The sequence below is a fragment of the Bombina bombina genome, chromosome 4 (assembly GCF_027579735.1).
Source record: "Bombina bombina isolate aBomBom1 chromosome 4, aBomBom1.pri, whole genome shotgun sequence".
Classification (NCBI taxonomy): Eukaryota; Metazoa; Chordata; class Amphibia; order Anura; family Bombinatoridae; genus Bombina; species Bombina bombina.
The window spans coordinates 1,078,790,000-1,078,803,390 of record NC_069502.1 but is presented as its reverse complement, the minus strand read 5'-3'; the positions used below and the strand labels follow the sequence as shown (position 1 = coordinate 1,078,803,390).

The 13,391-nt window shown below is 36.5% G+C and overlaps 1 protein-coding gene across 1 annotated transcript in view; it reads left to right on the top strand.

The window, feature by feature from the left end:
- The window catches only part of TTC7A (tetratricopeptide repeat domain 7A), a 1,159,252-nt gene that overhangs the window by 519,039 nt on the left and 626,822 nt on the right, over positions 1–13,391 (top strand). Inside the window, exon 11 of the mRNA XM_053712237.1 lies at positions 12,311–12,415. Within this exon, the coding sequence (XP_053568212.1) occupies positions 12,311–12,415 (105 nt within the window). The remainder of the gene's footprint in view (positions 1–12,310; positions 12,416–13,391) is intronic.

The window sequence follows — 13,391 nt, the reverse complement described above, 5'->3', positions numbered from 1 at the left end:
TCCCTCTGTCCCAGTCGCTCCTATTGCTAGCAAACAACATAACACAGCCCAGCAATCAAATTGATAAAAAACAAGAGTTGGAATAAATTGTGTCACTTAACCCATGACACCTGTGAACTAATGATAACTTTTAAGCCACAGACAGACATGTTTTCAAGCAGTGAACCTGTTGCACTTAATCGCTACTTGTGATGCAGCATAACACAGTATAATTTAAAATTGCATGAGAGCTCTGTTGTTCAATCCCAGCCACTGCTTTCACACACCCAGTCAGGCGAGAGCATAATAATAGGAGTAAAATAGGAGTAAGTTAGAAAGTTGCTTAAAAGTGCATGCTCTATCCAAATCATGAAAGAAAAAAATTGGTTTTATATCCCTTTAAATTTGTGGTTACAGGATCACTCAAGTGAATCTGCACCGCAAGATCTCAGAAGCTGTGACTGCAGCTTAATAAATGTTACCGTTACTGTGAATATCCATACCAGGGATATCTTGTGTCCTGGCTATAATAGTTCAAGGCTGTTATCTATAGTTGTACAGTGTTAAAGGAACAGTTCACCCAAAAACTTTCTCCCTTTTAAATTATTCCCAATGATCCTTTTTACCTGCTAGAGTGTATTAAATTGGTTGCAAGTAGCTCCTTTACTCCTATTTCAGCATTTGAAATATCTGATTTAGCTTGTGGTTTCCCAACCTATACTGAAAGTTTTGATACTGGAGTATATGCTATTGACAAGCCTAAGTAAACACAGCCAGCAGAAGAAGTTACACTCTCAGTGGGATGCAGGATAGTTAAGTAATAAAATGATAATTTTCCATTGTTCTCTCTATGGATTGAGCTTTGATGTTCCAGACAAATATAAGATAAGGAAGCAAGTCTGTGTACATAAAAGTGATAACATAATGAGATCTGATATTACCTGAAGCTCAACCCCTTGTAATAGGCTGTGGTTTCAAAGCACAAAATCAGCTACTTCATATACACAAAGAAACCTGAAAATGCAATTTCTCAAATATTTTATACTCTGCAGTTGGTATAACAAGTCATTTAAAATACATTAATGGAAAAACAATTTTACAGTGTACTGTCCCTTTAAGATGAACTGCCTGTTAAGCCACAACTTTTGCACAGTTTCCTGTACAGTGAATGCAGACCTCTCATCGTAAGAAATACACTGAGCACTTAGCACACAAAATGGAGTGCATTGAAAAGGTAATGGCTACCATGAATATGGTAGCCATTGAGGCCTATTTATTAAAGGTCTGTCGCACCTGATCCGACAGACCTTACTGAATGCGGAGAGCAATACGCTCTCCGTATTCAGCGTTGCACCAGCAGCTCTTGTGAACTGCTGGTGCAACACCACCCCCTGCAGATTCGCGGCTATATAGTCTGAAACAGAAAAGTTTATTTTATACTCCAGTTAGTATAAAAGTTTAGGAGAAGATTCCACATTATTCTTGAGCACTTACCTGGTGTGTTTCTCAGGTTGGATATAGTGCCTCAATATTCCATTGCTTCACAAGCTATGAGAAGTCGCATCACTAGTTGTATGGTATCGGTTTATCCAACCAGCACTTCACAACTCCTGTTTCAATATGAATATTTATTCCTCCTGAGTCCTGCTATGATAGTCTACTTTATAAAACTAATAACTTCCTGGAACTCACCAGGGAATACAGGCTTCAAGCGCTTGTAATTTTAAGTCTTTTATGACAAAAAAGTAAACATGCCTTGTAGATATTAGTCTATACTCAGCATTGTTTCTCTGGTAAAGTGACATTAGTACATTTCAGCTTTACAGCCATTTTTGAAGATCATGAAAGAGCAATATCACATGACTGGTGATGTGCACTGGGACAGTTTAATAAGTGAAGGGACTTCACAGAGACACGATGTGAAAAACACTTTGGTCAAGCGGAAAGTCTCCTTTGTGAAATCTTATGATAAACTGTGTTTAATATTCAGCACAATCATATTTGGAACAATGAAAAGGGACATGCCAATTGGAATATAAAAAAAACTTGTATGGAACTGTTGCAGACTAGAATTTTCCATATTTTTATTAATGTGTTACTTATCAGCGTGTTAATTATTTTTCGTTCTGTAATGTCATTTTCAGTTAAATGCATATTCCTTACAGATTATTTAGATTGCATAGGTTTATGTGTTCAGGGTACCAATAGCCTTCTGAAGACAATCCATTTTTTTATGGTATTTTATTTACAATTTAATTGACCAGGCAATTTACGGAAACTTTTTTAGTGGTTGTTATACTGTGCCTAAGTCCTAAATAAGAATATATCTTATTTGGACAGCCATTTCAACATCCATGACTTGTGCTGTTGAGAAGAACAGCAATCTGAGGGAGAATGATTCAGATAGAACATGCAGTTTTAAGAGACTTTACAATTTCAATTCTTTTATAAAATTGTGCACAATCTTTTTATACACACACTTTCTGAGACACCACCTCCTGCTGAGCATGTGCATAAGTTCACAGCATATACGCATATGAATCTGTAATTGGCTGATGGCTGTCACATGATACAAATTTAAGTATTTAAGTACATTTTGAAATTTGTCAGAAAATATCTACTGCTTAGTTAAACTTCAGAGTAAGTCTATGCATTGTAACCACCAATCAGCAAGCGCTACCCAGGGTGCTGAACCAAAAATGGGCCGTCTCATAAGCTTACATTCCTGCTTTTTTAAATAAAGATACCAAGAGAAAAAAGAAAAATTTATGATAGGTGTAAATTAAAAAGTTGCTTAAAATCGCATGCGCTATCTGAATCATGAATTCAGTATCCCTTTAAAGTGAAGGTCAATTTTGATGAATTAGTGCCCGGTTTTTAATAATCAAAATTGATAAACCTATTAAAAACAAGGGCACTTTAATTCATCAAAATTGACATTTAACTCCTTTTATTCAAAAACTTACCTTTTAATCCTGAAAGCCGCTCCAACGATTCCCCCGGAATTCGGAAGCCTCCAATCACGGCTTTCCCCCCGGGGGAATCATGGCCGGATGAAACGCTGTGATTGGAGGAAGCCGGATTCGTCATTTTGTACCCGCGAAGAGGGCTTGAGACAGGTTGGAGGAAGCGCTGCAATGGCTGGTAGGATTAAAAGGTAATTTTTTGAAGAAAAGGAGTGAAATGTCAATTTTGATGAATTAAAGTGCCCTTGTTTTTAATAGGATTATCAATTTTGATGAATTAGCACTAATTCATCGAAATTGACCTTCACTTTAACTTGAAAAAAGGATTTATGCTCTCTTATTTAGTGTAATGCCAGGGATAAATTGTCACCATGCAAGCTGGAATTTACATTGACAAATGCATTTGAAAAGTCCAAGCCAAATGGGTAATTCAAAATTTGGAATGGGTTTGAATTAGAAACCCTCATGAAAAGTTCTGCAATGCATGCTGTATGATTACTGTGATTGATTGAAGTGAAGCCCATTGTCTACAGAAACCCTGAGCACTAGCCAAGTTATTCATTATACCTACACTGGCTTCAGTACAAATACTGATTAAAAAGACTTCAATAATACAATCTGCTTATTAAACGATATAGTCTCAGTAGCAAGCCTAGCTAATCAATATTTGTACTGAAGCCACTGAGGATTTTTTTTCTTTTTCTGCAAAGCATCATTCTTGCCTTTTCACACACTATAACGCTTACCAACAAAAACGTATTTTAGTACAATTTATATTTTAATCTGATCTTATTTGACCTAAATTGAGTTTTGAGGCACCATTCACCTCTCCTTGATGTGATATTTCAGAATAAAAGGGCCATTATAGCATAAAAATTACATATTTTAATGCATTGTTTCTCAACCGCCGTCCTCAATTGCCCCCAACAGGTCAGGTTTCCATTATAACTGAACCAGTGCACAGGTGAAATAATCAGCTGATGGATGAGAGCAGGTTAGTAACCATGATTTTAAGCTAATCTGTGAACGGATTAACCTATAATGAAAACCTGGCCTGTTGGGGGTACTTAAGGACTGCTGTTGAGAAACACTATTCTAATGCGTTAGAACATATCATTTTAAAACTAGTGACTCTAATGCTATGTTTTTAAACCTGAAAACTAGGGATAGGCGAATGTTTCTAAAAATTCTAAAATATTCGTTTGAATAATAGAATGTTTAGCTATGTATTCATTCAATTTCGAAATGTATTTCTAGTCTACAACTGTGTTTAAAAAAAAAATAATATTCGAAGACGAATGCTACATTTGAATTTGAATGTCACATTCAAATTCGAAATAGTATTTCTAGTCTAATACTGTGTTTTTTAAATCTAATATTCAAATTCGAAATAGTATTTCTAGTCTACAACTGTGTTTAGTAAAAGTAATATTTGAATGCTACATTTGAATTTGAATGTAACATTCAAATTCAAAATAGTATTTCTAGTCTAATATTGTGTTTTATAAATGTAATATTCGATTTTGAATGTGACATTCAAATTCAAGCGTGACATTCAAATTCAAAATAGTATTTCTAGACTACAACTGTGTTTTATAAATGTAATATTCGAAATCGAATATGACATTCGAATTCGAGAATAACATTCGAAAACTATAAATATTATTCGATAATAGAATTTTTAAGAATATTCATTCTTATCAACATTCTATTATGTAAATTTAATTTCTACAATAACATTTGTTCTAACATTCAAATTCGAATATAAACACATTCGCCCATCCCTACTGAAAACCCTGCAAAAGGGTTAAACACATTACCTACAAATTGCATGCTCTACCTGAATAATTAAAGTTTGATTTTGACTTTATCTTCCCCTTAAATGACCACTGCAGTAGAATTACATAATTAACAAGTGCATAATAAAAAAACAATAATTTAACACCTACTCTGAATTTCAAATAAGCAACAGATTTTTTTCAAACAAATTTATTTTTTTATCCTATTTTCTGGCCCCCTGTATGATGTGACAGACACCAGCTAATCACAGACTAGTATACGTATACTCTCTGAGCTTGTGCACATGCTCAGTAGAATCTTGATCCACAGAAAGTGTGAATATAAAAAGACTTGTGCAACACTTGATAATAGAAGTAAATTGGAAAGTGTCTTAAAACAGAATAATCTATCTGAATCATAAACGTTTATTTTGACTTGAGTGTCCCTTTAACCCCTTAACGACCAACGTCGTACCCTTTACGACGTTGGTTGTTATGCCCTTAAGGACCAGCCCTGTACGTCGATGTAGTCCTGGGCTTCTTTCTGCCGCGATCTCGCTCAAAATAGCGAGATTGCGCTATTTCTGCATGCCCCACGAGTGGGGCACTGCAGAAATAGAGTTGTAGAGTTGTCGATGCAGAGAGGGCCAAAAAAAAAAAAGCAGACAGCTGCCAGTGCCCAAGATGGTGGAAGATAGGTAGAGGGGGGAGGGTTAGAGAGCTGTATGGGGGGGATCACGAAGGTTGGGGCTAAGGGAGGATCAATCACTGCAAGATAAATATATAAAAAAAATGCCTTTTATTTTAGTACTGGCAGACTTTCTGCCATGGGTACAATTTATTTAAATAAAACAATGATATCAAACTTGTAAGAGTCAAGACAACATTTTACAAACACTTACAGGAGGAATTGAGGGCCCTATTCCCATGGGAATTTACAATTTATTTTAAACAACGTTCCAATTTACGTCTATTATCAATTTTGTTAATTTTCTTGGTATCTTTTATTGAAGGAACAACAATTTAAAAAAAAAAAAGTTTCCAATTTACTTCTATTAATAAATTTGCTTTGTTCCCATGGTATTCTTTGTTGAAGAGATACTTAGGTTGATGTCTGGGGCACTACATGGCAGGAAATAGTGTTGCCATATAGTGCTCTTGCATATGGATAACATTCTTGTTAAACTGCTGCCATATAGTGTTCCAGAAACATGCACACTCCTTAGATACACCAAATTTAGGTTGTTTTTTTATTTAAAGGGCCATGAAACCCACATTTTCATCGTCATGATTCAGATAGAGCATGTAATTTTAAACAACTTTCCAATTTACTTCTATTATGTAATTTGTTTAATTGCCTTGGTATCCCTTGTTGAAAAGGATACCTAGGTAGACTTAAGAGCTGCTGATTGGTGGCTGCATACATATGCCTCATGTTGTTAGGTCACCCAGGGCAAGATTACAAATGCGGGCGACGGGTGAAATATACGCGCCACATTTGTATGCTTTTGTGGGCGACACCGCTTTTTATGCGATTTTGCTATCACATATACGGCATCGCATACAAATACGTATATTTCACCCGTTGCCACACAGGCGCAGCAAGCCTTACGCTGAAAATGTGAGCACCGTAACTCCCGTTAACACTTAACGCATGCACAATATCTATCTACCTGTCAACCGCCAACCCCCACCGCAATAACTAATAAAACTATTAACCCCTAATCCACCATTCACCCACATCGCAATAAACCTAACAGATGTATTAACCCCTTATCCGCCATTCACCCACAGCACAATAAACCTAATAAATGTATTAACCCCTTATCCGCCATTCACCCACATCACAATAAACCTAATAAATGTATTAACCCTTAATCCGCCATTCACCCACATCACAATAAACCTAATAAATGTATTAACCTCTAATCCGCCATTCACCCACATCACAATAAACCTAATAAATCTATTAACCCCTAATCGGTTATTCACTCTCATCGTAATAAACCAAATAAATATTTTAACCCCTAAACTGCCAAACCCCCACAACGCAATTAACCTAATTAAGCTATTAACTCCTAAACCGCCAACCCCCCACAATACAAATAGCTAATTAAATTACTAAGCCCCCTAACCTAACACCCCCTAAATTAACCCCAATTACCTAAATTAATAAAGACTAAGTTAGTTAAATACCTAACATTACTTTAAAAATAAAAGTTTCAATTAATCTAAATCTTAATCTAAATTTACAAAAAATAAATAAGTCTAACATTACATAAAATAATAAACCAAAATATCAAAAATTAAAAAATTAAACCTAATCCCTATGAAAATAAAAAAGCCCCTCAAAATAAAAACACCCCCTAATCTAAACTAAAGTACCAATAGTCCTTAAAAGGGCCTTTTGTAGGGCATTGCCCTAAGTTAAACAGCTCTTTTAACTTAAACAATACTATGTCCCCCCTTTAACAGTAAAAACCCCCACCCACCAAACCCCCCAAAATAAAAAGCCTAACACTAAAAAACCTAAGCTACCCATTGCCCCTAAAGGGGCATTTGTATGGGCATTGCCCTTAAAAGAGCATTCAGCTCTTTTACTGCCCTTAAAAGTACTCACCGTTCCTGAAGGCCGGTGGAGAAAGTCTTCTTCCAAGCGGCGATATCTTCTTCCATCGCGGCAACCTCTTCTATCTTCATCCAAGACCAAGCCGACACGGAGCGGAGATGAGATTAGCACGGAACAGTCGAGCGTGGAGATCCTCTTTGTACAATCACCGCTGCACATGGAGGATTGAATTCAAGGTACGAGTGCGGCGGTGATCGTATGAAGAGGATCTCCGCGCTCGATGGCTCAGCGGTCGCTGGTCTTCTGTTCCGCACTCATCTCATCCCTGTGTTGGCTTGGTCCTGGATGAAGATTGAGCTTGCATTCTAATGGCTGTTCCAATCAGCCAATAGAATGCAAACTCAATCCTATTGGCTGATTGGATCAGCCAATAGGATTAAAGCTCAATCCTATTGGCTGATTGCCTCAGCCAATAGGATTTTTTACCCTTTAATTCCTATTGGCTGATTCTATCAGCCAATCGGAATTTAAGGGATGCCACATTGGATGACATCCCTTAAAGGGAACCTTCAGTGTATGGCTGGGACCGTATGAAGAGGATGCTCCACGCCGGATGTCTTGAAGATGGAACCGCTCCGCCCCGGAAGGATGAAGATAGAAGATGCCATCTGGATGAAGACTTCTGCCCACCTGGATAATGACTTCTTGCCACTTAGATGAAGAGTTCTCCCGGCTTCGTTGAGGACTTCTTGCCGCTTGGATGAAGACTTCTCCCGGCTTCATTGAGGACGCGTGGATGAGGACTTTGCTGGCTTGATGAGGATGGATGTCCGGTCTTCCAAAACTGTAAGTGGATCTTCGGGGGTTAGTGTTAGGGTTTATTGGGTGGGTTTTATTTTTATTTTCGTGTTTGGGCAATGTAAAAGAGCCCATCCAAAATGCCTTTTTCAGGTTTTTTAGATAGAATTTTATTTAGGGGGCTTGGTTGAGTGGGTGGTGGGTTTTACTGTTGGGGGATGTTTGTATTTTTATTTGCCAGGTAAAAGAGCTAATATCTTTGGGGCAATGCCCCGCAAAAGGCCCTTTTAAGGGCTATTGGCAATTTAGTTTAGGCTAGGGGTTTTATTATTTTGGGGGGCTTTTTTATTTTGATAGGGCTATTAGATTAGGAGTAATTAGTTTAAATATTTGATAATTTCTTTTTTATTTTGTGTAATTTAGTGTTTTTTATTTTTTTAATTTAGTTAATTGTATTTGATTAATGTAATTTATTTAATTTTAGTGTAGTGTTAGTGTAATGTTAGGTTTTACTGTAAGACAGGTTAGGATTTATTTCACAGGTAAGTTTGTAGTTATTTTAACTAGGTAGTTAGTAAATAGTTAATAACTATTTAATAAATAATCTACCTAGTTAAAATAAATACAAATTTACCTGTGAAATAAAAATAAAACCTAAGATAGCTAGAATGTTAGTTATATTGTAGCTAGCTTAGGTTTTATTTTACAGGTAAATATTTAGTTTTAAATAGGAATAATTTAGGTATTAATTGTAATTTTTATTTGAAATTATTTTAATTATGTTAAAGTTAGTGGGTGTTAGGGTTAGGGTTATGTTAGGGTTAGACTTAGGGTGCAGTAGATTAGGTCATTAGGGGTTAATAAGTGTAGTTAGGTTGCGGCGATTTTGGGGGCAGCAGATTAGGGGTTAATAACAGTAATGTTGTGGAGATGTATTGGACAGCAGATTAGGGGTTAATAAGTGTATGTAGGTGGCAACGACATTGGGGGCAGCAGATTAGGGGTAATAATATTTAACTAGTGTTTGCGATGCAGGAGTGCGGCGGTTTAAGGGTTAATATATTTATTATAGTGGCAGTGATGTCCGGTGCGGCAGATTAGGGGTTAATCATTTTATTTTAGTATTTGTGATGCGGGAGGGTCTCAATTTAAGGGTTAATAGGTAGTTTATGGGTGTTAGTGTACTTTGTAACACTTTAGTTATGAGTTTTATGCTACAGCTTTGTAATGTAAAACTCATAACTACTGACTTTAGATATCGGTACGGATCTTGTAGTTATAGGCTGAACCGCTCACTTTTTGGCCTCCCAGGCAAAACTCATAATACCGGCGCTGTGGAAGTCTGATGGAAAAAGGACTTTTTTAAAAGTGTGGTACTTATGTTGCGTGACGGCCAAAAAGGTGTGGGGTACAGCTATACCTACAACACCTGTAATACCAGCTGTAGTGAAAAAGAGCCATAACGATGCTTTTTCACTCATAACGCACAACTCGCAATCTAGCTATTTGTTTGCACACTTTAATATCTCAATGGGAACTAGGCCACAAAAAAACATGTTTCCTCTTTTACACCTAGCTGAGCATGCCGTAGTGTTTGAGACTTTATGGACAGCTTCCGATAGAGTTTTAATTGAGCGTTCAGTGGAAACCTGGTTAATTTAGCACTTTTCGGTTTCTATTATCTTCTATGGGACGACGCGTCATTTCATTTTCTGTAGCCCGACCCCGGCTGCCGGTAATGGTGTTAATCATTCTATCGGAAACTGTCAATTAGTATAATGGCTACTGACAGTATTTTCATTTTGCTACCTCAAGCTTAACCATTTACAACTCTTCGAAACAAGCCCATAGTGAGCTGCTGTACATCTCTAAATTATTCTCAGAAAACAATATTACCAAATTGAATGATTGTTCCTTTAATGGTTGTAAATGCCTTCAAAGCAAAAGTACAACACTCAATTAAAAGAATCTATGATGTCAAGTTCATACTTTGGTCCAAGAACAAGATTCTGACAGAAATTCAAGCAACATTTCTCTCCTGAATTGAACAATTTTCCAACCGCACTGACATTTATGTGCACTTGCCTTTCTTTTTTCACTCTGCAGGTAGCCATCATTCATATCAGACGTGCTGTGTTTTTCTACTGATCGGTACCAATACCAGGAGTAAGGGGTTGATTGTACCGCCTTCATGCTAATTTTTAAGAAACATTTAGCCACTTATCATTGCTTATACATAGCTCAGAGGTTAGCTCTGCTTCTACTCGAAATGAGGTCCACTTTCTCATTATGGGCCAAGTGGAGTGCTATCGTTAGCACGAGTAGTGTAAAGCGATTGTGAGATTGCAGTGTTCTTTAAGATTGAATCCATATTACAAGTGGCGCTCTGTTTAAATTACCTCACATTTGTTTGCATGAACTCTGTAATTTACGCTCCCCATATTTTCTATGGGCGACGTTGAGCACTAATATGTGCTCATATTACAAGTTGAAAGTAAATGCGATTGCTCAAACGCAATCACATTTAATGCTCAAAAGAGTTTGGCTAGAGGAAATAGTTGCACAAATCTATTCTATTAACCCCTAAACCACCACACCCCCATCACAGAGTAACCCACTACACTATTGACCCCTAAACCACCACACCCCATCTCAAAGTAACCCACAACATTACACCTAAAATGCCACACCCCCATCGCAAAGTTACCCACTACACTATTAAAACCCTAAAATGTCACACACTCCATCGAAAAGTAACCCACAACACTATTAATCCATAAACCACCACACCCACATTGCAATTTAGCCCACTACACCATTAACCTCTAAACCGCCACACACCCATCGCAAAGTAACCCAGAAATATCTAAACTCCCTAACGTAACACCCCCTAAGTTAACACAAAAACAGACTAACCTTACCCTTAAAAATAAAAAAAACCTAACCTTTCCTTAAAACTAACAAATCTTACATTACTGGGGGGAAAAACAAAAGCTAAAATTACAAAACAAAAACTAAAAAAAACTACCATTACAAAAAACAACAAACAATCAAAAATAAAAAAAGAGTTATGTCTATTTTAAAACCCCACTTAAAAAAAAGGGCAAAATAAAAAACCTATACTAACACTTAACTACCGAAATAGCCCTTAAATGAAAGCTTTTTCTGTTGGCTGATTAAAATTTGAAATTAAAAATCGGCCAATGGGAATGCAAGGGTAGCACTATATAATGAGGGTACCTGACATTCAAAATTCTGTGTGCGGCTGGTGACCGCATGAAGAGGACGTTGGGGATGGAAGATAAGAAGATGGATGGAATATCCCCGCCAGGATGAAGATGGACCATTGCAGGGATGAAGATGGAGCGCTGCCGCCCAGATTCACCAGCGCAATGGAATTTTGCAGAGCTATACAAATAAATGATAATAATATTAATCTTTGATGAGAACCATCTTTGGGTGTTTTTTTTGTTTTGTTTTGTTTTTTAGATTAGAGGGTTGTTGTTTTTTTAATGTGCAGCAAAAGAGCTAAATGCTCTCTTAAAGGGATATGAAAACAAGTTTTTTTCTTTCATGATTCAGATAGAGCATGCAATTTTAACCAACTTTCTAATTTATTCCTATTGTCAAGTTTTATTCGTTCTCTTGGCATCTTTTTTTGTAAAGCAGGAATGTAAGCTTAGGAGCCTGACCATTTTTTGTTCAGTACTTGAGTAGTGCTTGCTGATTGGTGGCTAAATGTAGCCACCAATAAGCAAGTGCTACCCAGGGTTCTGAACCAAAAATGGACCGGCCTCTTAGCTTACATATGTAAAGGAGCTTACATATATTTTGTCCTAATTAGGCAAAGCTAATGATACAGACACAAAGGGGTTTTTCATGCGGGGTATCTCTGGAGTGCTCTAAAATTGCAAAAAAAATACATGGTATATGTAGTCAAGGAAGATTAGTGTAGTAACATTTTGTTTAATGTACTGCAGATTAGACAGTCAGATACATGACAGAAATGCAAACCAAAATGTTAAAATAGTCAAGAAGAAAGTGAATAAATTAGGCTTTTCACAGCATCTTGGATAAGACACTGTAAGAAAAGAAGTCCCTTTTAAGCATTGAATTAGTTTGGTAAATGGGCTCAGAGATAAGAGAGGGCTCATGTTCTTGAATAGATGCTAAAATGATAATACAAATTTTTACCAAATTCAAATTCTTTTCTTCTTTAGTTTGCTTATGCAGTTTCGGTGCTCAAAGAGTGCACTAAGCTACGTCCTACGGATCCAACAATCCTTCTCCTTGCTGCCAAGGTCTGCATTGGATCACTACACTGGGTAAGGTAACTTTAAATATTATTTTTACACTCTTTTACCATAAAGATACTATTATTGCTGTTACACAATATCAAGGTAGCGCCACATAGCATATATATTTATAACACTTTTACCATAAAGCTGCATAACGAGTACCCAAGACAATAAGGTAACCATTTGTACAGTTTAGTAAGGCTTTCCCAGCCTTCATTTATGAACATACTGCGGACTAAAGTCATTTTTTTTTTTTTTTCAAGAAACAGTGCAGTAGAAATAATTTATTTATACAGCAAAAGGATTTCCCTGAGCAAAACTTGTCAGTCACGTTACAGCTTCTGCTGACTAATTAAGCTTGTATTGCTCCTTCATATGCTCACGCTCCTGTTATTTTTTTGCAAAAGCATTGCATTCCAGCAGTTTAATTAGGGCAATGTTTGATCCACAATCTGAACTACATTAGAGCTAGCATAATGAGCAATGCTTAATTAATTTGCACAAAGCTTAGTGGGCAGTCCGGCCTATAAACTAGTGTTGTAATTTAAATGAATGATAATGTAAATGTATTTATGTTGCATAAATTAAACAGGGATAATCATTATAGAGTGATAAAATAAATTATTTAACACAAAATTAGGTCTATATGTTTGACTTTTCTCATATTTTAGTTACGCTTTCATTTTGAGTTCACTTTAAACTAATTAAATAATACAGATTTTTTATTTTGTTTTGTTGATTCATCAACGCAGTAAAAACATTGCATAAATATGTAAAGCATGAAAGTAATGTTTTCAATGTAATTGTTTTAAATCACTGTCACCTAGATTACGAGTTTTGTGTTATGAGTGAAATAGCAGTGTTGTGGCCCATAACGCATCATTTTCCCTAACGTAGCCATTACAAAACTTGTCGATATAGCTGTACCGCAAGCCTTTTAACACAATGTCAGTACCGCACTCCTAAAAATGACGTTTTTTAATGGAATTCCCATAGCGCCGGT